The sequence below is a fragment of the Artemia sp. Qi Xiang Cuo genome, chromosome 16, assembly GCF_049724085.1.
Source record: "Artemia sp. Qi Xiang Cuo chromosome 16, ASM4972408v1, whole genome shotgun sequence".
NCBI lineage: Eukaryota > Metazoa > Arthropoda > Branchiopoda > Anostraca > Artemiidae > Artemia > Artemia sp. Qi Xiang Cuo.
In genome coordinates, this window is record NC_142809.1 from 13,782,701 (window position 1) to 13,808,846 (window position 26,146).

Consider the following 26,146-nt stretch of genomic DNA (forward strand, 5'->3'; position numbering starts at 1 on the left):
GGATTGGGAAAATATTCAAGATGACGTTTTTGCTGCAGTAGCTAATTCTGTCCTCCAGAAAATTCCTGTTCCGTTCCAGCTGCTAATGGAAAATCTGCAAGTTGATGCAAATGAAATACGGATTCTTCTTGATATTTATCTTGCATAAATTTGCCATGCTCTGCGAAGCGCAGAAAAAGCCAGTATACCTCTTAAACGTATACGTCGGGGTGTCACAAAGCACTGGTCCAGTAATCCGAGCCTAGTTGAAGCTTGGAGAAAATCCAAATTTTGGTACCATTTGTGGCTCCAGTGCGACCGTCCTCGCTCTGGCTGGATTTCTAACATTCGTCTTTCTACCAAAAGAAAGTTTGCAAGAGAACTATGTATCCACATGAACCAGATAGTTGAAGAGACATCCCAGCAAGCTTCTCTGTCCCAACCTTCTTTGTGGAGAAATGTTTCAAGAGATCTTCCGAGGGCCCCCCTATGTGCTCAAGGTATTCCTGATTCCACATGGAATTCATACTTCTCTGCTGAATTCTCCCCACCAGATACCGCCCTACAGTCCGAATATGAAGATAAGCTTGATAAATTTCTGTCTAGGTGTCCAACCGACAATTTTGTTGTTTCAGCTGATTCTGTACTGCGAGCAATCCAACGCCTAAAGCGTGAGAAATCTTCTGGCATCGATAAAATAAGCGCTCTTCACATTCTGCATGGAAGGCAGCTGCTGGTAAAGCATATTGCTCTTTTGATGCAGATGATTGTTACCCAAGGAGTTGTACCGTCTTCTTTCTCAATCGGAGATCTCACTCCAATTCCAAAGAAATGTAAACTCGCAACCCAGTGCTCGTCCTTCCGCCCTATAACAGTGGCTACTACCTTCTGTAAGCTTTTTGAACTTCTGTTCATTGACCAACTGAACGCAAAATGCTATGTTCCACCTAACCAATTTGGATTCCAGCCAGGTCTCGGTTGTGCCCTCGCTTTGTCGGTTGTCGCGAAGGCATTGATCGATGCTAATGCGTCAGGTGAAACTCTCGTGTAGGCTGGGCATGATGTTCGTAAAGCGTTCGACTCTCTCATTCACGCCGCTATGCTATTCCATGCAGCAAAACGTGGAGTGAGCCCTTTATATATCAGAGCCCTTCCATACATGTATTATCGTCTTAAAGTTCGCTTAATACTTCAACTATTTGCTAAAGTCGACGGCTCTCAAGTCTACGCACTAACCCCTAATATTTTTGTCAATGTTGAAAAAGGTACCCGTCAAGGTGCTGTTTCTCCCCCTTCACTCTTCAATAATGGAGTTCTTGATGCACAGTCAGCTGTTCCCACATCATTCATTTTTGCCGGTCTTGATTTATCTCTCGTAATTTATGATTTATGATGAAGATCATATCATTTATGATATGATCTTCATCAAGCATCATATGCTTCTTTTGTAACTAATAAGTTACGGTTCAACCGCCATCTTCTCTCGAAACTTTTTTTTAACTCTGTCGCTCTACCACATTATTTGTACATATCGCCGTTTTGGAAAATGCTCACAAATTCTGACAAGTCAAAAATTAGTTCAGTCTTCTTAGGGGTCGCAAAATATCTTTTACATTTTCCCTCTTGGACGCGTAATTCTTATCTGATTAGAAAATTCAGTATTGGTGACCCCATTATAGCCGTGGAAAAGTGAATTCGTGCCTATAATTCACGTTTAATGAAATTGAATCATCCATGGTCGTCAGTATTAACCCATTATTTAAAATGTATTTGTTATGTTTTTTTATTTTATTTTTTTTAAGTGTTTGTTTTCATGCTTAGTGTAATTGCTGCAGTTTTTAAACTGACTGATGATTTAGTCTCTTTTCGTATGAGTCCAATTTAAGTGACGCTGGTTATTCTCAATTTTGGTGTCAATTTTTTTTTTGATAATATATTGCGTATATTACTAATAATAGAGTTGTTTATTAATTATCGGTTCTTTTAATCATATTTCTTCAATTAATTTTGTAAAATGATCCGTGATTGAATAATTTACTTGTTTCTGTTATTTATTTATATAGGGATAAATGAATCATTGTTGAGAGTAATCCGAATTCATTACCAGTAGGCGCAATTTTTTTTTAACTTTTTTTAACGTGCCTTTTAATGTTTACAAAATTAAATATTATTATATAATTTATATCTTTTATAATCAACTTTTGATTGTTTTTTTTTACCAACTAAAGCTTGATTTAATGTTTTTCGTATTATTTATGTTTGTTCAGTATTTAGGAGCCTAAAAAAAGAAAAAAAACATGTTGCGTACCTACAGAGCAGTGTATAATTGTGTTTTTCCTTCTCGTTTTGTGTAATTTGTTCTAAGTGCTGATTTAGATCTTAGCTCCAGCGTTCTTCACTACAAACCACATGTATAACTCCTAAGTTTATGTGTATTGCTTTTTTTTGTTGTTCTGCTTATTGCTCCGTCTTTTCCTTTTTTGTATGACGGGTTTTCCAATAAATAATAATAATAATAATAAAATCACCGTGTTATTTTATTTTAATTTTCAGTTACTTTCACTAACTGAAAATTATTTGTCGCGCGTCATGTATGACCAGTGTAATCTCAGTAGGTATTTATTGATATTAACCCCACCACCCCCCGCTACCAAAAAAAATATATGTTGTAAAACATTTATACACACTCTGATTAACTAATGACTGAAAAGGACATTTGTCGCGCGTCATGTATGACCAGTGTAAAACATTTATACACACTCTGATTAACTAATGACTGAAAAGGACATTTTTCATGTTAATATCCATCATGACATTTTCTAATATATAAATGATAAATATAATCATGATATTTCACCAAAAAAAAAGCTCATGATATTTTGAAAGATGTAAATTTTATTGCAAGAATTTTTCAATTTCTAATGGCGGTGGTGAAAAAGAGGACTAGTCCAAATCAATCAAGTAGGGACGTTGGAATCATACGATGCAAATGAACCGATCGGGCAAATAAGGTAAGTAGCCCAAATAAGGTAAGTAGCCCAAATAAGGTAAGGTATTCAAAATTATTACCAAATAAGGTAAGTACCCCAAAGTAATACACTAGAGTCACTGGTCAAAGAGCCACTAGACAAAAGTGTAGCTTAGAATATAACTAACCTAACCTTATGGTTACAAGAAAAAAGCTTACCAAGAATTTGCAAATATCCATCTACAAATCTGGATTTTGTCACACAATGTTTTCGTTGAGCTTCGGATACTACTTCGTCGTTCTTCAAATTCAAGAATTTTCCTCTCTCTGCCAGGGCATCTACAAGGTTCAAAAACAGACCCAGTACTTCTGCCGCATTCGAGTCGATTGATGACTGTGCAGCATCTTGGATCAAATCATTCCTTAAATGAATATATTCCAAATTTTATTCTGAGTCCTAAATCATTTCACGCATTAAAAATTTTGAGCCAATTTTTAAGAAGCAGCAATCAGGGGCGTACGCAACCCCCCCTCTCAACTTTTTAAAGACGACTGACTTGGTCAAATTGACCTCTGAACGATTCATTTACCAAATCATGGTTTATTACAAACCTTCTGAATATACTTCTCTACCCATTGGCTCACTTATTGGCCAATCAGCTTTAGTCCATAACTTCATTTAATGGTTTGACGACAGGCATTTTCAAAATGTAATAGAAAACCAATAAAAGTAATCAGTACAGAAAAGGATAAAACTAAGTAGAGTACCCTGTCACTGATTTTTGGAAAACCCGCAGCCAAAAGAGGTTGCTTGATATTATGATATATTATTCTCACGTGCTAGTGACTAGCTCGACATTTACCGTAGCTCCAGGGGCACCCCCAGTTTTCCTTTTGTACAAAAGGAATACCTGTGGTCTACCTTTTCACCCCTCCAGGATTATGAGGGGTTGATTCGCAAAGTCAATTCTCACTGACATTACGGAAAAAGGAAGAAGAGGAAGATAATTTATCGGGTAAGTCTGACTAATGGACATAGTTAGAACAAGGTATTTCTGTTCATTAGCAGCCATGGATTATCCATGGCTGAAATTGGAGAACCAAGCAGTATGTCACATTTCTTCGCCATGCCATCATGTGGCATGTTCATCATACTATTTCATAATTGGGTGAGTTTGACTTAAAATTTTCAAATAAAATTGAAATGGTTGATTATTTAAATTTGAACTAGTCTGATGATGACACGGCAAAAGACGAAACAAAATACTGCTTGAGTCTCCAATCATTACCGGATCACTCATAGCTATAAGCTATGAGCTGCAGGTGAGCTTTAACAGTTCTTTCTAAATATTTAAGAAAAAATCTTACAATGCATTAATCCATCGGCTGAATACCCATTCATGGGGGAGGAACTAAAACTCCCACCTGAGTAGTGCTGTATTAAAATCCAGGATAAGTAGAAAATATTTATGTATTTATCGGGAGAAGTGCTTCCCCGCAAACCAATCGTCTATAGCTACTTTTACGATACCAAGAGAAATAAGACATAAATTTCCTGAATGCCTATTTTCTATATGATGAGAATAAGGTCAGGCACATTAGTCGAGGGACAGGGGCTTCAGCTCCCCTAGAAGAAGTTTCACATTATATCCAAAATTTTGATAGTCATTTTGTTAAACGTAGTTGAAGGTCCGGTAATTGTTTATTTGAAGATGACAACCCCTCCCCCACAGCCCTCATGGCAAGGGTTGTAAGTTATGCCCCGGGGGTATGTAGGGCTTAAGGGAAAGGGTGGTAGTATAAACTTCGGAGGAGGCTTCTTGGATTGGCAATCAGAAGTTCTAGTGGCCTTTTTAAGAATCAAAGTGATCGGAGGGCAGCTACCCCCCCCCCCCACCCATCATTCTCCCAAACACATCCACTGTAAATTTTTAGATACCCATTTTGTTCAGCATAGTTGAAAGGTCCAGTAATAGTGTATTTGAAGATGAACCCCCCCCCACCCCACAGCCCTTAGGGCAAAGGCCGGAAGTTATTCCCCGGGGGTATATAAGGTTTAAATGGAAAGGATGGGGGTATAAGTTTTGGAGAGGGCTCATTGGATTGAAAATCAGAAATTCTAGTGCCGTTTTTAAGAGTAAAAATGATTGAAGGGCGGATACCTCCCCCCCCCCACACACAGATAGACGTCGTCTTTTCCTGAAATGTATTTGATAAAAATTTTTAAATGTGTATTTTTTTTGTCGTAGAAACTTCGAGAAGGGCTCATTAGATTGGAATGATTGGATTGAGGGCTCATTGGATTGGAAGTCAGACTTTTTTGTGATCAATGATCAGAAAGCAACTATCCCCCTCCCTCCCTGACATCCTGTTTTCCCCGAAAGCATCCCATCAAAATTGTGAGACGGCCATTTTGTTTACAAATTGTTATATTTGTAAAGAAATTGTTATATACCACATATATTCCTGGTTATATACCTTGCCATTTTTATATATCAAAGAGTATATAACAACGGCTTCGGGGTGTAAACAACCATCCAGAGCCCTGGGGCAAGGGTTGTAAGTTATGCCCAGGGCATGTAAGGTTTTTATGGAACGGATGGTTGCATGAACTTCGGATCGAGTGGGGCTCATTCGATTGGAAGTCGGAAGATCTAGTGCCCTTTTTAAGAATCAAAAGTGAATTGAGGGCAACCAGCCCCTCCCTCACAAGCATATCATTCCCCAAGTCACATTCAATAAAAATTTTAAGAGAACTATGTTGTTCAGCATTGTTGAAAGGTCCAATAATTATGTCTTTGGGGATGTCAGCCTTCCCAAAGTCCTCGGGTTAAGGCCTGTAAGTTAAGCAATTCGCTCATTGTTTACATATATTATAAGTCATTGAGAAAGGTAAGCATGTTTGAACTTTATCATAGGCAGCGCAATAGCGCTGCGTAAGTACAGAGCGATGTTGGCAAAATGTATTATTTATTTATTTATTTTTCTTTGTTTTTTTTTTTTTATTTTAGGCCAGGGTACTTTTTATAGAAAGAGTTGGCGTAGAAAATTAAAAAAGAGCTAATTCGATTGGTAACTCAGAGGGCTAGCGCTTTTTTTAAAAGTCAAAAGTGATCGGAGGGCAACCCCCCCCCCCCTACGTCAATTATTTCCCCAAACACATCCAATCAAAAGTTTGAGATTTTGTTCAGCGTAGTTGACAAGTCTAGAAATTATGTCTTTGAGGATGACAACCATCCCCACAGCCCTCAGGGTAAGGGCTGTAAGTTATGCCCTGGGGGCATATAAGGTTCTTATAGAAAGGGTGGTCATATAAGCTTCGGAGGGGGCTTATTGGACTGGTAATCAGAAGTTCTAGTGAAGTTCTTTTTAAGAGGAAAAGTGATCAGAGGACAGCTATTATCCTCCCCCCGCCCATTATTATTCCAAACATATCCACTGAAATTTCTTAGTTTTGTTCAGCATAGTTGAAAGGTCTAGTAATAGTGCAATTGGAGATGACACCCCCCCCCCCCCCACAGCCCTTAGAGAAAGGGTTGTAAGTTATGTCCTGAGGGTATATAAGGTTTAAATGGAAAAGGGGAGGCAACGTATCGGGGTATCGTATTAAAGTATCGGGGGGCAACTAACCCCCCCCCCCCAGCTTTCTTACCAGAGTAAAATCTTTACTATAATGGCAAATCAAACGTGTATTAGGCATATTTCTTTCGACAAAATCGTATCCATTTTCGGAAATTTGAATCAAGCATCATTATGATGGGTAATTAAAAGACATAATTTGCGTTGACAATCACTAGAAATGTCAATTCACTGCTCTATTAAAACAGTTTAATAAATTTCCTTCAACTAAGACTCCTTATTTCTGAAGTAAGATACGGTCACAATTAAAAGAATACTTTGGTTGAGACATACATCTGTTTCCAAAATGTAAGGAGTTTATGAGCGAAAAATGCTTGGAAGAAAGATGACACATTGGAATAACCATTACTAACTTGTTTAACAATCAGACGGCAGAGTTTTTTGGTGAAGGGATCCAAAAACAGGAACTTCGAACAATTTACTGATTTTAGATGTTTTGATTAGCTTGATAAGTATATTTAGCTAGCGTGAAATAACTCACGAGACTATACTAAATCCTGACTTTGTCTTGATGAGATACTTCTTTTGTTTTTTTTTTCTCTCCATCAAAATTTTATGTTATATGTGCTTTCTCACATCACACTTTGATAGTTACGTTTGCTAGTAAAGTCGTAAGCCCCCCTCCCTCCAGTGAAGCCCCTTTCAATACTTACCATACAATTGCCATGGAAACGGCTTGCTTTGACAAATTTCACACCAAGTCTTCGTCTCCCCTTCCCACTCTAATGTCACGTAGCTAAGTTCATGGTAATTCTCCTGATGTGGTTGTAGAATTTTCAGTAAAAATCAAATTGTTGTAATCAAAGCTAAAATAATCGTTTTTTTCCTCAGAGATGAGCTGGTTATCATTTTATGAATTCCGTATTCATTTTATGAATTATCTAAATTTCCAAATTAGTTACCTTGTGAGAACGGAATGGTTAAAGTCAGGTCCAGGAACTCCCGCGATCGGGTTCAAACCCTGTGTCGTAAGATTTATTTTAAAATGTTCAATAACGATTTTTTTCACAATATCAAAATCAGTGGTTTTCAGTAATTTTTTCTCAAAGACGAGCTAATCATCTCTCGCATATTGCTGCATTGAAAAATATTTACTTCAATAAAGAATTGCTAAAGCAATGGAAAATATATCTTTCCAGCCTCTGAATTCTTCTCTCTATCAATGTCAAGGCTTCTTCTAAATCATAACTAAGTAGGCTAATTTTTCTATACCTTCTGTTGAATCTATTAAATTATCGGGAATCTCGATTACAAATAATTTACAGTTTCTTTGTTAACGTACAGTTTCCGACGCCAAGTTTAAGCCCCAAATCGGGTATACAAAATTATTGCTAACAGGAATAAATATAACTAAAAAGTAATAACAAAGAATATCAAACCTCCAGATAGCCTATAACGGTTAAACTATGTCTCCTACATAAGGTAAGTAAGTAATCGGATTAAAGACACTTCTTGACTACTGAGGTCCCTGCGCCAGCCCTCAAGTGTGTTGCTACAGCAGGATACGATCTCTGCGTCCCGTATTACCAAGATAAGGGCAAACCCACTGCGCCACTACAGGGCTCTGCTACATAAGGAAATCCCAAGTCTGCTATTTTAAAGTTTCTGCCATTTCATGGTGTAATCCCATGTTATTTTTTCTAGTCGATTGTTTTGCTTTATTTTGGTCTCTTTTTTATTGCAATTCATTACACCAATTTTTCTTGTTATTTATATTGGGTTAAAAATACACTGATATTAGCAAAGCGTGAATAATCCTTCGCCCTAGAAAAAATTCTTAGTGCGACAAAAGCCAAAGAGGATTCCTATGTGTTTATGTTATGAAGAAGAAGAAGAGTGTGAAACTCCTTGATTAGGGAATGATAAGGACTTGCTACAGTAGAAAGTAGCAAGTCCTCATTATTCCTTGACATGATTGGACAGGGATTTAATCAGTCTTTAATAAAAAAAATTCTTTTAAAATGAGGCATTAAACAGCTCTTTATGAGAGAGCACTGCAGTTCTGCCAGCAGTGAAGAAAAAAAGAGGACACATCAGTGCTTTCCCTGCAAAAATAGTGATTTTCCTTGTTGTTCAAGCCAGAACTTATCAAAATTTCTTTAAATTTGCTTTCAAGATTAAATTTTACTATTAAGTCTAATTTAGATAATAGTTTTCATTCCTGAATCACCAACATCAGTTCTTCTCACTTGCCATTTTTTTTGTTTTTCTTAAACGTGTTTTTTTTTGGTTACTATAAGTCGTACTTCGTCCTTTACTAGGTTGTAGTTGCTGCTGCAACCATGACAAGGAAAATTTTCCTATTCCTCTTTAGTTAACTAAAGTTACCATCATTCTTTAATGCAACATAGAAGAGGATGATGAAAAATAACATTTTCTAAATAAAACAGGCCTTAAAAATAGCTAAAATACTGCGATACCTAAGTCTGAAATACGATACCTAAGGTCTTGGCCCAGTTTTTTTAAATTGACAGTCCACAGCTTCTTCCGATCAGGCAAATCTGGTAGTTCGGTAGCCTCTTCTGATAAAGCTTTAGCAATTATTTGCTGCGTTTCAGGCAATGAATGAGAGGCAATGAATGAGAGCTGCGTTTCAGGCAATGAATGAGAAACTTCTCCTATATAAAAAAAAGTGTATAATATTTAAAATATAAGAATGTTAGAGCATAAAGAGACAGCATGAGTTGATCGATCTGAAACCTAAACAACCATATACATCTTAAAAAACTGGGAAAAATTGCAAACTCAACTTTATATCTAACTGTCTCTATATGCAGCTATGTATATTTTGAGAGTAGCTCACATCAAATTCAAAAAAAAAAACATAGGTGAAAGTTCAGCAGAAAATAAGCTAAGAACATATGCCAAAAACAGTGTAAGAAAATGTGGCTTTCCTTTGAAGTCGAAATTGTGTTTAGGAGTCAACAGATTGTTAATGTTTGAATTTTTACAGACATAAAGCGTTTTTAAATTTAAATAACTATCTTTGCTTATTATTTTTCACGGTTCAACGAGGCAACACTGACAAAACCATGATACTGCACAACACTCAAGAGAAATCTGATAAAATCAGGGTTCTCAGATACGAACAGACCTAAGATGGGCCCAAAAGTATTTCTTTATGTCCTTGGTACTTTAGCAATTGAAAACCCTTGTTTGACTCGGATTTCAGCAAGGTGAAACATGTCCACCTTTCTATTCAAACTTTCTTTCTAGTAGCAGAGCCTTTCGGACGACATACATAAGAAAAAAAATGTAGCATATACTCTCTAGCATGTATTCTTGGAATTTTAGACCTTCGAACCATGGATACCACCAAAAAAAAGATGGGATACCACCAAAAAAGGTAAATGAATTGAAAAAAGATAAAGAAAATTAATGAGAAGAAAAGAAAGTAATAATTATACTTCACTTTTGGTAATAATAAAAATAATTATTGTAGAGAAATCGAAAAATCAAAACAGAAGAAGTCACACAACGAATTTTATTTTATACACAAAGTCAGAATCATTTCTTAAAAGATCGAGATCTACCAAAAAAAGAACCTCTAGGATATCCACCTGATTACTATGTTGCTCTACAACACAGCATTTCATAGTGTTATTCCGAAACGCAATTACATTGAAGTTGGATCTAAATCGAGCATAGAGAACCAAGAGAGTGGGATATTACTGTTCCTCAAACCCTGTAAGACTTTTAAAAGGTGATTTTTATTTCACTGAAAAAAAACTAAGGTATCGCGGCATGGATTTTCTTGCGAGTAAACGTAAAAGGTGTAAAGTGATTAATTCCGAAAAGTTTGAGAATGATTATTCCTGCAGTGATACCATCTATCTATCTGGCATCTATCTGGCAGAAACATTATTGTTCTATATTTTTATCTGTTCACTATCCCGTACATGCCGTATATTCCCGTCCCATTGCACTTTTTTTCTCTATCCGTATTTCGCAGCGATATGCAATTTTCATTACAAATTCCACTGTTTATAGTGAACTTGTGTCGTTATCACTTCTTTTTAATCCACTGGCTGATATTACCCTTTTAATCCCCCAATTAATCCAGGTCTCCCCAATTACAACCAATTAATCCGATTATCCCCAATTTAATCCAGGTCGGAGAGCTATTCGCGAAGCTTTTGTCAACTTTTGTTCGCGCTTTTAATAATTCGTAGTTTTTAATACTTTTTCATGTTTCGACAAGTTTAGATTATTATATTATCATTTGAAGTTTTGACATAAACTTAAGGTTGTAACCTTTTTAATTACATTTTTTTTCTGTTTTGATTTACAGATAGCATGTTTGGGACATGCATACGAAAGCTTTTATATTGTTTTTATAAATGATTTGATTTTCATTTAATGTGATGCGTCATTAGTTTTAATATAGATACACAATTTCTTAGACAGCACTACCTTTCCATTTATAAACAAAACAAATTTATTCAAAATCAGAAAAAAATTGTAATAAGACAGAGAACTTATCATCATAAGTTCTTGTTAACTGCCTTGTTAACATTTGAATTCTTTTTCAATGTTTTCGCTCTATTTTAATCATATTTAATCATAAACGAACAGTCTAAAAATCCATATAATAAAAAAAGCTAATTCGATGGAGAAAAAAATAAGAAAAAACAGACAGGAAATTAGAAAGGTAATGAGTTTCCTTCAAGAACTAGGCAAGTATATGTATTAAAACTAATACACGCTTTAAAATTCATCAGCCCGGTTGGAATATGGAATGCACACCTTTCCATTTATAAACAAAACAAATTTATTCAAAATCAGAAAAAAATTGTAATAAGAGAAAGAACTTATCATCATAACTGTCTTGTTAAGATTTGAATTCTTTTTCAATGTTTTCGCTCTATCTTAATTATATTTAATCATAAACGAACAGTCTAAAAATCCATAGAATAAAAAAAGCTAATTAGATAGAGAAAAAAATAAGATAAAACAGACAGGAAATTAGAAAGGCAATGAGTTTCCTTTAAGAACTAGGCAAGTATTTTTATTATGGACTTAAGCAGACATTAGAATTCGTTTTAATGTACTCAATCTATTTTAATTATATTGAATACATTGAAAACGAACAGTCTAAAAATCGCATAAATTATAATACATAGCTAATTAGCATGGAGTTAAAATAAGAAAACTCATGACCGTGCTAATTCTATGACTGTTTGTAATGAGTTTCCTTCTCAGATCTAGTTAGCTTTTTTTTAAGTACATATGTATTAAGACATTAGACAGACATTAGAATTCTTTTTCAATGTTTTCGCTCTGTTTTAATTATATTTAGTCATAAACGAACAGTCTAAAAATCCATAGAATAAAAAAAGCTAATTAGATGGAGAAAAAAATAAGACAAAACAGACAAGAAATTAGAAAGGTAATGAGTTTCCTTTAAGAACTAGGCAAGTATATGTATTAAAACTTAAGCAGACATTAGAATTCTTTTTCAATGTTTTCGCTCTATTTTAATTATATTTAATCATAAACGAACAGTCTAAAAATCCATAGAATAAAAAAAAGCTAATTCGATGGAGAAAAAAATAAGAAAAAACAGACAGGAAATTAGAAAGGTAATGAGTTTCCTTTAAGAACTAGGCAAGTATATGTATTAAAACTAATACACGCTTTAAAATTCATCAGCCCGGTTGGAATATGGAATGCACACCTTTCCATTTATAAACAAAACAAATTTATTCAAAATCAGAAAAAAATTGTAATAAGAGAAAAAACTTATCATCAGAACTGTCTTGTTAAGATTTGAATTCTTTTTCAATGTTTTCGCTCTATCTTAATTATATTTAATCATAAACTAACAGTCTAAAAATCCATAGAATAAAAAAAGCTAATTAGATGGAGAAAAAAATAAGATAAAACAGACAGGAAATTAGAAAGGTAATGAGTTTCCTTTAAGAACTAGGCAAGTATATGTATTAAAACTTAAGCAGACATTAGAATTCTTTTTTAATGTTTTCGCTCTATTTTAATTATATTTAATCATAAACGAACAGTCTAAAAATCCATATAATAAAAAAAGCTAATTAGATGGAGAAAAAAAAAAGAAAAAACAGACAGGAAATTAGAAAGGTAATGAGTTTCCTTTAAGAACTAGGCAAGTATATGTATTAAAATTTAAGCAGACATTAGAATTCTTTTTCAATGTTTTCGCTCTGTTTTAATTATTTTTAATCATAAACGAACAGTCTAAAAATCCATAAAATAAAAAAAGCTAATTAGATGGAGAAAAAAATAAGACAAAACAGACAAGAAATTAGAAAGGTAATGAGTTTCCTTTAAGAACTAGGCAAGTATATGTATTAAAACTTAAGCAGACATTAGAATTCTTTTTCAATGTTTTCGCTCTATTTTAATTATATTTAATCATAAACGAACAGTCTAAAAATCCATAGAATAAAAAAGCTAATTGATGGAGAAAAACATGAGAGAAAACAGGAAATCAGACAGGAAATAAAAACAGACAGGAAATTAGAAAGGTAATGAGTTTCCTTTAAGAACTAGGCAAGTATATGTATTAAAACTTAAGCAGACATTAGAATTCTTTTTCAATGTTTTTGCTCTGTTTTAATTATTTTTAGTCATAAACGAACAGTCTAAAAATCTATAGAATAAAAAAAGCTAATTAGATGGAGAAAAAAATAAGAAAAAAACAGACAGGAAATTAGAAAGGTAACGAGTTTCCTTTAAGAACTAGGCAAGTATATGTATTAAATTTTAAGCAGACATTAGAATTCTTTTTCAATGTTTTCGCTCTGTTTTAATTATTTTTAGTCATAAACGAACAGTCTAAAAATCCATAGAATAAAAAAAGCTAATTATATGGAAAAAAAAATAAGATAAAACAGACAGGAAATTAGAAAGGTAATGAGTTTCCTTTAAGAACTAGGCAAGTATATGTATTAAAACTTAAGCAGACATTAGAATTCTTTTTCAATGTTTTTGCTCTGTTTTAATTATTTTTAGTCATAAACGAACAGTCTAAAAATCCATAGAATAAAAAAACTAATTAGATGGAGAAAAAATAAGAAAAACAGACAGAAAATTAGAAAGGTAATGAGTTCCCTTTAAGAACTAGGCAAGTATATGTATTAAAACTTAAGCAGACATTAGAATTCTTTTTCAATGTTTTCGCTCTGTTTTAATTATTTTTAGTCATAAACGAACAGTCTATGACTAAAAAAGAACTATGACTAAAAAAGAACATTGAAAAAGAATTCAAATCTTAAAAAGACAGTTATGATGATAAGTTCTTTCTCTTATTACAATTTTTTACTGATTTTGAATAAATTTGTTTTGTTTATAAATGGAAAGGTGTGCATTCCATATTCCAACCGGGCTGATTAAAGTATTAAAACTTAAGCAGACATTAGAATTCTTTTTCAATGTTTTCGCTCTGTTTTAATTATTTTTAGTCATAAACGAACAGTCTAAAAATCCATAGAATAAAAAAAGCTAATTAGATAGAGAAAAAATAAGAAAAAACAGAGGCAAACATATGTATTAAAACTAATGCACGTTTTAGAATTCATCAGCCCGGTAAGATTTGACAAAATAAGAAAAAACAGAGGCAAACATATGTATTAAAACTAATGCACGTTTTAGAATTCATCAGCCCGGTTAAGATTTGAATTCTTTTTCAATGTTTTCGCTCTATCTTAATTATATTTAATCATAAACGAACAGTCTAAAAATCCATAGAATAAAAAAAGTTAATTAGATGGAGAAAAAAATAAGATAAAACAGACAGAAAATTAGAAAGGTAATGAGTTTCCTTTAAGAACTAGGCAAGTATATGTATTAAAACTTAAGCAGACATTAGAATTCTTTTTTAATGTTTTCACTATATTTTAATTATATTTAATCATAAACGAACAGTCTAAAAATCCATAAAATAAAAAAAGCTAATTAGATGGAGAAAAAAATAAGAAAAAACAGACAGGAAATTAGAAAGGTAATGAGTTTCCTTTAAGAACTAGGCAAGTATATGTATTAAAACTTAAGCAGACATTAGAATTCTTTTTCAATGTTTTCGCTCTATTTTAATTATATTTAATCATAAACGAACAGTCTAAAAATCCATAAAATAAAAAAAGCTAATTAGATGGAGAAAAAAATAAGACAAAACAGACAAGAAATTAGAAAGGTAATGAGTTTCCTTTAAGAACTAGGCAAGTATATGTATTAAAACTTAAGCAGACATTAGAATTCTTTTTCAATGTTTTGCTATATTTTAATTATATTTAATCATAAACGAACAGTCTAAAAATCCATAGAATAAAAAAAAGATAATTCGATGGAGAAAAAAAATAAGAAAAAACAGACAGGAAATCAGACAGGAAATAAAAAAAACAGACAGGAAATTAGAAAGGTAATGAGTTTCCTTTAAGAACTAGGCAAGTATATGTATTAAAACTTAAGCAGACATTAGAATTCTTTTTCAATGTTTTCGCTCTGTTTTAATTGTTTTTAGTCATAAACGAACAGTCTAAAAATCCATAGAATAAAAAAAGCTAATTAGATGGAGAAAAAAATAAGAAAAAACAGACAGAAAATTAGAAAGGTAATGAGTTCTTAAAGGAAACTCATTACCTTTCTAATATCCTGTCTGTTGTTTCTTATTTTTTTCTCCATCTAATTAGCTTTTTTTATTTTATGGATTTTTAGACTGTTCGTTTATGATTAAATATAATTAAAATAGAGCGAAAACATTGAAAAAGAATTCTAATGTCTGCTTAAGTTTTAATACATATACTTGCCTAGTTCTTAAAGGAAACTCATTACCTTTCTAATTTCCTGTCTGTTTTATCTTATTTTTTTCTCCATCTAATTAGCTTTTTTTATTCTATGGATTTTTAGACTGTTCGTTTATGATTAAATATAATTAAGATAGAGAGAAAACATTGAAAAAGAATTCAAATCTTAACAAGACAGTTATGATGATAAGTTCTTTCTCTTATTACAATTTATATTCTGATTTTGAATAAATTTGTTTTGTTTATAAATGGAAAGGTGTGCATTCCATATTCCAACCGGGCTGATGAATTCTAAAGCGTGTATTAGTTTTAATACATATACTTGCTGTCTGTTTTTTCTTATTTTTTACCTTTCTAATTTCCTGTTTTTTACCTTTCTAATCAAAACATTGAAAAAGAATTCAAATCTTAAAAAGACAGTTATGATGATAAGTTCTTTCTCTTATTACAATTTTTTTCTGATTTTGAATAAATTTGTTTTGTTTATAAATGGAAAGGTGTGCATTCCATATTCCAACCGGGCTGATGAATTCTAAAGCGTGTATTAGTTTTAATACATATACTTGCCTAGTTCTTAAAGGAAACTCATTACCTTTCTAATTTCCTGTCTGTTTTTTCTTTTTTTTTTCTCCATCTAATTAGCTTTTTTATTCTATGGATTTTTAGACTGTTCGTTTATGACTAAATATAATTAAAATAGGGTGAAAACATTGAAAAAGAATTCTAATGTCTGCTTAAGTTTTAATACATATACTTGCCTAGTTCTTAAAGGAAACTCATTACCTTTCTAATTTCCTGTCTGTTTTTTCTTATTTTTTTCTCCATCTAGTTAGCTTTTTTTTTAATACATATACATTATACATTAGACAGACATTAGAATTCTTTTTCAATGTTTTCGCTCTGTTTTAATTATTTTTAGTCATAAACGAACAGTCTAAAAATCCATAGAATAAAAAAAGCTAATTAGATGGAGAAAAAAATAAGAAAAAACAGACAGGAAATTAGAAAGGTAATGAGTTTCCTTTAAGAACTAGGCAAGTATATGTATTAAAACTTAATCAGACATTAGAATTTTTTTTCAATGTTTTCGCTCTGTTTTAATTATTTTTAGTCATAAACGAACAGTCTAAAAATCCATAGAATAAAAAAACCTAATTAGATGGAGAAAAAAATAAGAAAAAACAGACAGGAAATTAGAAAGGTAATGAGTTTCCTTTAAGAACTAGGCAAGTATATGTATTAAAACTAATACACGCTTTAGAATTCATCAACCCGGTTGGAATATGGAATGCACACCTTTCCATTTATAAACAAAACAAATTTATTCAAAATCAGAAAAAAATTGTAATAAGACAAAGAACTTATCATCAGAACTGTCTTGTTAAGATTTTAATTCTTTTTCAATGTTTTCACTCTTTTTTAATTATATTTAATCATAAACGAACAGTCTAAAAATCTATAGAATAAAAAAAGCTAATTAGATGGAGAAAAAAAAAAGAAAAAACAGACAGGAAATTATAAAGGTAATGAGTTTACTTTAAGAACTAGGCAAGTATATGTATTAAAATTTAAGCAGACATTAGAATTCTTTTTCAATGTTTTCGCTCTGTTTTAATTATTTTTAGTCATAAACGAACAGTCTAAAAATCAATAAAATAAAAAAAGCTAATTAGACGGAGAAAAAATAAGAAAAAACAGACAGGAAATTACAAAGGTAATGAGTTTCCTTTAAGAACTAGGCAAGTATATGTATTAAAACTTAAGCAGACATTAGAATTCTTTTTCAATGTTTTTGCTCTGTTTTAATTATTTTTAGTCATAAACGAACAGTCTAAAAATCCATAGAATAAAAAAAGCTAATTAGATGGAGAAAAAAATAAGAAAAAACAGACAGGAAATTAGAAAGGTAACGAGTTTCCTTTAAGAACTAGGCAAGTATATGTATTAAATTTTAAGCAGACATTAGAATTCTTTTTCAATGTTTTCGCTCTGTTTTAATTATTTTTAGTCATAAACGAACAGTCTAAAAATCCATAGAATAAAAAAAGCTAATTATATGGAAAAAAAAATAAGATAAAACAGACAGGAAATTAGAAAGGTAATGAGTTTCCTTTAAGAACTAGGCAAGTATATGTATTAAAACTTAAGCAGACATTAGAATTCTTTTTCAATGTTTTTGCTCTGTTTTAATTATTTTTAGTCATAAACGAACAGTCTAAAAATCCATAGAATAAAAAAACTAATTAGATGGAGAAAAAATAAGAAAAACAGACAGAAAATTAGAAAGGTAATGAGTTCCCTTTAAGAACTAGGCAAGTATATGTATTAAAACTTAAGCAGACATTAGAATTCTTTTTCAATGTTTTAGCTCTGTTTTAATTATTTTTAGTCATAAACGAACAGTCTATGACTAAAAAAGAACTGATTTTGAATAAATTTGTTTTGTTTATAAATGGAAAGGTGTGCATTCCATATTCCAACCGGGCTGATGAATTCTAAAGCGTGTATTAGTTTTAATACATATACTTGCCTAGTTCTTAAAGGAAACTCATTACCTTTCTAATTTCCTGTCTGTTTTTTCTTATTTTTTTCTCCATCTAATTAGCTTTTTTATTCTATGGATTTTTAGACTGTTCCTTTATGATTAAATATAATTAAAATAGGGTGAAAACATTGAAAAAGAATTCTAATGTCTGCTTAAGTTTTAATACATATACTTGCCTAGTTCTTAAAGGAAACTCATTACCTTTCTAATTTCCTGTCTGTTTTTTCTTATTTTTTTCTCCATCTAGTTAGCTTTTTTTTTAATACATATACATTAGACAGACATTAGAATTCTTTTTCAATGTTTTCGCTCTGTTTTAATTATTTTTAGTCATAAACGAACAGTCTAAAAATCCATAGAATAAAAAAAGCTAATTAGATGGAGAAAAAAATAACAAAAAACAGACAGGAAATTAGAAAGGTAATAAGTTTCCTTTAAGAACTAGGCAAGAATATGTATTAAAACTTAAGCAGACATTAGAATTTTTTTTCAATGTTTTCGCTCTGTTTTAATTATTTTTAGTCATAAACGAACAGTCTAAAAATCCATAGAATAAAAAAAGCTAATTAGATGGAGAAAAAAATAAGAAAAAACAGACAGGAAATTAGAAAGGTAATGAGTTTCCTTTAAGAACTAGACAAGTATATGTATTAAAACTAATACACGCTTTAGAATTCATCAACCCGGTTGGAATATGGAATGCACACCTTTCCATTTATAAACAAAACAAATTTATTCAAAATCAGAAAAAAATTGTAATAAGAAAAAAACTTATCATCAGAACTGTATTGTTAAGATTTTAATTCTTTTTCAATGTTTTCACTCTATTTTAATTATATTTAATCATAAACGAACAGTCTAAAAATCCATAGAATAAAAAAAGCTAATTAGATGGAGAAAAAAAAAAGAAAAAACAGACAGGAAATTATAAAGGTAATGAGTTTCCTTTAAGAACTAGGCAAGTATATGTATTAAAATTTAAGCAGACATTAGAATTCTTTTTCAATGTTTTCGCTCTGTTTTAATTATTTTTAGTCATAAACGAACAGTCTAAAAATCTATAGAATAAAAAAAGCTAATTAGATGGAGAAAAAAAAAGAAAAAACAGACAGGAAATTAGAAAGGTAATGAGTTTCCTTTAAGAACTAGGCAAGTATATGTATTAAAACTTAAGCAGACATTAGAATTCTTTTTCAATGTTTTCGCTCTGTTTTAATTATTTTTAGTCATAAACGAACAGTCTAAAAATCCATAGAATAAAAAAAGCTAATTAGATGGATAAAAAAATAAGAAAAAACAGACAGGAAATTAGAAAGGTAATGAGTTTCCTTTAAGAACTAGGCAAGAATATGTATTAAAACTTAAGCAGACATTAGAATTCTTTTTCAATGTTTTCGCTCTGTTTTAATTATTTTTAGTCATAAACGAACAGTCTAAAAATCCATAGAATAAAAAAAGCTAATTAGACGGAGAAAAAATAAGAAAAAACAGACAGGAAATTACAAAGGTAATGAGTTTCCTTTAAGAACTAGGCAAGTATATGTATTAAAAATTAAGCAGACATTAGAATTCTTTTTCAATGTTTTTGCTCTGTTTTAATTATTTTTAGTCATAAACGAACAGTCTAAAAATCCATAGAATAAAAAAAGCTAATTAGATGGAGAAAAAAATAAGAAAAAACAGACAGGAAATTAGAAAGGTAACGAGTTTCCTTTAAGAACTAGGCAAGTATATGTATTAAATTTTAAGAAGACATTAGAATTCTTTTTCAATGTTTTCGCTCTGTTTTAATTATTTTTAGTCATAAACGAACAGTCTAAAAATCCATAGAATAAAAAAAGCTAATTATATGGAAAAAAAAACAAGATAAAACAGACAGGAAATTAGAAAGGTAATGAGTTTTCTTTAAGAACTAGTCAAGAATATTTATTAAAACTTAAGCAGACATTAGAATTTTTTTTCAATGTTTTCGCTATGTTTTAATTGTTTTTAGTCATAAACGAACAGTCTAAAAATCCATAGAATAAAAAAAGCTAATTAGAAGGAGAAAAAAATAAGAAAAACAGACAGAAAATTAGAAAGGTAATGAGTTTCCTTTAAGAACTAGGCAAGTATATGTATTAAAACTTAAGCAGACATTAGAATTCTTTTTCAATGTTTTCGCTCTGTTTTAATTATTTTTAGTCATAAACGAACAGTCTAAAAATCCATAGAATAAAAAAAGCTAATTAGATGGAGAAAAAAATAAGAAAAACAGACAGAAAATTAGAAAGGTAATGAGTTCCCTTTAAGAACTAGGCAAGTATATGTATTAAAACTTAAGCAGACATTAGAATTCTTTTTCAATGTTTTCGCTCTGTTTTAATTATTTTTAGTCATAAACGAACAGTCTAAAAATCCATAGAATAAAAAAAGCTAATTAGACGGAGAAAAAATAAGAAAAAACAGACAGGAAATTAGAAAGGTAATGAGTTTCCTTTAAGAACTAGGCAAGTATATGTATTAAAACTTAAGCAGACATTAGAATTCTTTTTCAATGTTTTTGCTCTGTTTTAATTATTTTTAGTCATAAGCGAACAGTCTAAAAATCCATAGAATAAAAAAATCTAATTAGATGGAGAAAAAAATAAGAAAAAACAGACAGGAAATTAGAAAGGTAACGAGTTTCCTTTAAGAACTAGGCAAGTATATGTATTAAATTTTAAGCAGACATTAGAATTATTTTTCAATGTTTTCGCTCTGTTTTAATTATTTTTAGTCATAAACGAACAGTCTAAAAATCCATAGAATAAAAAAAGCTAATTATATGGAAAAAAAAAACAAGATAAAACAGACAGGAAATTAGAAAGGTAATGAGTTTCCTTTAAGAACTAGGCAAGTATACGTATTAAAACTTAAGCAGACATTAGAATTCTTTTTCAATGTTTTCGCTCTGTTTTAATTATTTTTAGTCATAAACGAACAGTCTAAAAATCTATAAAATAAAAAAAGCTAATTAGATGGAGAAAAAAATAAGAAAAACAGACAGAAAATTAGAAAGGTAATGTCTTTAAGAACTAGGCAAGTATATGTATTAAAACTTAAGCAGACATTAGAATTCTTTTTCAATGTTTTCGCTCTATTTTAATTATTTTTAGTCATAAACGAACAGTCTAAAAATCCATAGAATAAAAAAAGCTAATTAGATAGAGAAAAAAATAAGAAAAAACAGACAGGAAATTAGAAAGGTAATGAGTTTCCTTTAAGAACTAGGCAAACATATGTATTAAAACGAATACACGCTTTAGAATTCATCAGCCCGGTTGGAATATGGAATGCACACCTTTCCATTTATAAACAAAACAAATTTATTCAAAATCAGAAAAAAATTGTAATAAGACAAAGAACTTATCATCATAACTGTCTTGTTAAAATTTGAATTCTTTTTCAATGTTTTCGCTTTATTTTAATTATATTTAATCATAGAGGAACAGTCTAAAAATCCCTAGAATAAAAAAAGCTAATTAGATGGAGAAAAAAATAAGAAAAAACAGACAGGAAATTAGAAAGGTAATGAGTTTCCTTTAAGAACTAGGCAAGTATATGTATTAAAACTTAAGCAGACATTAGAATTCTTTTTCAATGTTTTCGCTCTGTTTTAATTATTTTTAGTCATAAACGAACAGTCTAAATATCCATAGAATAAAAAAAGCTAATTAGATAGAGAAAAAAATAAGAAAAAACAGAGGCAAACATATGTATTAAAACTAATGCACGTTTTAGAATTCATCAGCCCGGTAAGATTTGACAAAATAAGAAAAAACAGAGGCAAACATATGTATTAAAACTAATGCACGTTTTAGAATTCATCAGCCCGGTTAAGATTTGAATTCTTTTTCAATGTTTTCGCTCTATCTTAATTATATTTAATCATAAACGAACAGTCTAAAAATCCATAGAATAAAAAAGTTAATTAGATGGAGAAAAAAATAAGATAAAACAGACAGGAAATTAGAAAGGTAATGAGTTTCCTTTAAGAACTAGGCAAGTATATGTATTAAAACTTAAGCAGACATTAGAATTCTTTTTCAATGTTTTCACTCTATTTTAATTATATTTAATCATAAACGAACAGTCTAAAAATCCATAAAATAAAAAAACCTAATTAGATGGAGAAAAAAATAAGAAAAAACAGACAGGAAATTAGAAAGGTAATGAGTTTCCTTTAAGAACTAGGCAAGTATATGTATTAAAACTTAAGCAGACATTAGAATTCTTTTTCAATGTTTTCGCTCTATTTTAATTATATTTAATCATAAACGAACAGTCTAAAAATCCATAAAATAAAAAAAGCTAATTAGATGGAGAAAAAAATAAGACAAAACAGACAAGAAATTAGAAAGGTAATGAGTTTCCTTTAAGAACTAGGCAAGTATATGTATTAAAACTTAAGCAGACATTAGAATTCTTTTTCAATGTTTTCGCTATATTTTAATTATATTTAATCATAAACGAACAGTCTAAAAATCCATAGAATAAAAAAAAGCTAATTCGATGGAGAAAAAAATAAGAAAAAACAGACAGGAAATCAGACAGGAAATAAAAAAAACAGACAGGAAATTAGAAAGGTAATGAGTTTCCTTTAAGAACTAGGCAAGTATATGTATTAAAACTTAAGCAGACATTAGAATTCTTTTTCAATGTTTTCGCTCTGTTTTAATTGTTTTTAGTCATAAACGAACAGTCTAAAAATCCATAGAATAAAAAAAGCTAATTAGATGGAGAAAAAAATAAGAAAAAACAGACAGGAAATTAGAAAGGTAATGAGTTTCCTTTAAGAACTAGGCAAGTATATGTATTAAAACTTAAGCAGACATTAGAATTCTTTTTCAATGTTTTCACCCTATTTTAGTTATATTTAATCATAAAGGAACAGTCTAAAAATCCATAGAATAAAAAAAGCTAATTAGATGGAGAAAAAAATAAGAAAAAACAGACAGGAAATTAGAAAGGTAATGAGTTTCCTTTAAGAACTAGGCAAGTATATGTATTAAAACTAATACACGCTTTAGAATTCATCAGCCCGGTTGGAATATGGAATGCACACCTTTCCATTTATAAACAAAACAAATTTATTCAAAATCAGAAAAAAATTGTAATAAGAGAAAGAACTTATCATCATAACTGTCTTGTTAAGATTTGAATTCTTTTTCAATGTTTTCGCTCTATCTTAATTATATTTAATCATAAACGAACAGTCTAAAAATCCATAGAATAAAAAAGCTAATTAGATGGAGAAAAAATAAGAAAAAACAGACAAGAAATTAGAAAGGTAATGATTTTCCTTTAAGAACTAGGCAAGTATATGTATTAAAACTTAAGCAGACATTAGAATTCTTTTTTAATGTTTTCGCTCTATTTTAATTATATTTAATCATAAACGAACAGTCTAAAAATCCATAGAATAAAAAAAGCTAATTAGATGGAGAAAAAAATAAGAAAAAACAGACAGGAAATTAGAAAGGTAATGAGTTTCCTTTAAGAACTAGGCAAGTATATGTATTAAAACTTAATCAGACAGGAAATATGATTAAATATAATTAAAATAGGGTGAAAACATTGAAAAATAATTCTAATGTCTGCTTAAGTTTTAATACATATACTTGCCTAGTTCTTAAAGGAAACTCATTACCTTTCTAACTTCCTGTCTCTTTTTTTCTTATTTTTTTCTCCATCTAATTAGCTTTTTTTTTATTCTATGGATTTTTAGACTGTTCGTTTATGATTAAATATAATTAAAATAGAGAGAAAACATTGAAAAAAAATTCTAATGTCTGCTTAAGTTTTAATACATATTCTTGCCTAGTTCTTAAAGGAAACTCATTACCTTTCTAATTTCCTGTCTGTTTTATCTAATTTTTTTCTCCATCTAATTAGCTTTTTTTATTCTATGGATTTTTAGACTGTTCGTTTATGACTAAAAATAATTAAAACAGAGCGAAAACATTGAAAAAGAATTCTAATGTCTGCTTAAGTTTTAATACATATACTTGCCTAGTTCTTAAAGAAAACTCATTACCTTTCTAATTTCCTGTCTGTTTTTTCTTATTTTTTTCTCCATCTAATTAGCTTTTTTTATTGTATGGATTTTTAGACTGTTCGTTTATGACTAAAAACAATTAAAACAGAGCAAAAAAATTGAAAAAGAATTCTAATTTCTGCTTAAGTTTTAATACATATACTTGCCTAGTTCTTAAAGGAAACTCATTACCTTTCTAATTTCCTGTCTGTTTTTTATTATTTTTTTCTCCATCTAATTAGCTTTTTTATTCTATGGATTTTTAGACTGTTCGTTTATGATTAAATATAATTAGAATAGAGCGAAAACATTGAAAAAGAATTCAAATCTTAACAAGACAGTTATGATGATAAGTTCTTTCTCTTATTACAATTTTTTTTCTGATTTTGAATAAATTTGTTTTGTTTATAAATGGAAAGGTGTGCATTCCATATTCCAACCGGGCTGATGAATTCTAAAGCGTGCATTAGTTTTAATACATATGTTTGCCTAGTTCTTAAAGGAAACTCATTACCTGTCTAATTTCCTGTCTGTTTTTTCTTATTTTTTTCTCCATCGAATTAGCTTTTTTTTATTCTATGGATTTTTAGACTGTTCGTTTATGATTAAATATAATTAAAATAGAGCAAAACATTGAAAAAGAATTCTAATGTCTGCTTAAGTTTTAATACATATACTTGCCTAGTTCTTAAAGGAAACTCATTACCTTTCTAATATCCTGTCTGTTGTTTCTTATTTTTTTCTCCATCTAATTAGCTTTTTTTATTCTATGGATTTTTAGACTGTTCGTTTATGATTAAATATAATTAAAATAGAGCGAAAACATTGAAAAAGAATTCTAATGTCTGCTTAAGTTTTAATAAATATACTTGCCTAGTTCTTAAAGGAAACTCATTACCTTTCTAATTTCTTGTCTGTTTTATCTTATTTTTTTCTCCATCTAATTAGCTTTTTTTATTCTATGGATTTTTAGACTGTTCGTTTATGATTAAATATAATTAAGATAGAGCGAAAACATTGAAAAAGAATTCAAATCTTAACAAGACAGTTATGATGATAAGTTCTTTCTCTTATTACAATTTTTTTCTGATTTTGAATAAATTTGTTTTGTTTATAAATGGAAAGGTGTGCATTCCATATTCCAACCGGGCTGATGAATTCTAAAGCGTGTATTAGTTTTAATACATATACTTGCTGTCTGTTTTTTCTTATTTTTTACCTTTCTAATTTCCTGTTTTTTACCTTTCTAATCAAAACATTGAAAAAGAATTCAAATCTTAAAAAGACAGTTATGATGATAAGTTCTTTCTCTTATTACAATTTTTTACTGATTTTGAATAAATTTGTTTTGTTTATAAATGGAAAGGTGTGCATTCCATATTCCAACCGGGCTGATGAATTTTAAAGCGTGTATTAGTTTTAATACATATACTTGCCTAGTTCTTGAAGGAAACTCATTACCTTTCTAATTTCCTGTCTGTTTTTTCTTTTTTTTTTCTCCATCTAATTAGCTTTTTTTATTCTATGGATTTTTAGACTGTTCCTTTATGATTAAATATAATTAAAATAGAGTGAAAACATTGAAAAAGAATTCTAATGTCTGCTTAAGTTTTAATACATATACTTGCCTAGTTCTTAAAGGAAACTCATTACCTTTCTAATTTCCTGTCTGTTTTTTCTTATTTTTTTCTCCATCTAGTTAGCTTTTTTTTAATACATATACATTAGACATTAGACAGACATTAGAATTCTTTTTCAATGTTTTCGCTCTGTTTTAATTATTTTTAGTCATAAACGAACAGTCTAAAAATCCATAGAATAAAAAAAGCTAATTAGATGGAGAAAAAAATAAGAAAAAACAGACAGGAAATTAGAAAGGTAATGAGTTTCCTTTAAGAACTAGGCAAGTATATTTATTATAACTTAAGCAGACATTATAATTTTTTTTCAATGTTTTCGCTCTGTTTTAATTATTTTTAGTCATAAACGAACAGTCTAAAAATCCATAGAATAAAAAAAGCTAATTAGATGGAGAAAAAAATAAGAAAAAACAGACAGGAAATTAGAAAGGTAATGAGTTTCCTTTAAGAACTAGGCAAGTATATGTATTAAAACTAATACACGCTTTAGAATTCATCAGCCCGGTTGGAATATGGAATGCACACCTTTCCATTTAT

General features: G+C 30.1%; 1 protein-coding gene across 2 annotated transcripts in view; it reads right to left on the reverse strand.

Moving 5' to 3' along the window:
* Positions 1-26,146, reverse strand: part of Polr3C (RNA polymerase III subunit C) — a 112,663-nt gene that overhangs the window by 45,108 nt on the left and 41,409 nt on the right. For both annotated transcript variants that reach the window (XM_089102267.1, XM_089102268.1), the window contains exons 5-6: positions 9,027-9,204; positions 3,167-3,369 (exon numbers count right to left, since the gene is read on the reverse strand). In XM_089102267.1, coding sequence (XP_088958393.1) covers positions 3,167-3,369; positions 9,027-9,204 — 381 coding nt within the window. The remainder of the gene's footprint in view (positions 1-3,166; positions 3,370-9,026; positions 9,205-26,146) is intronic.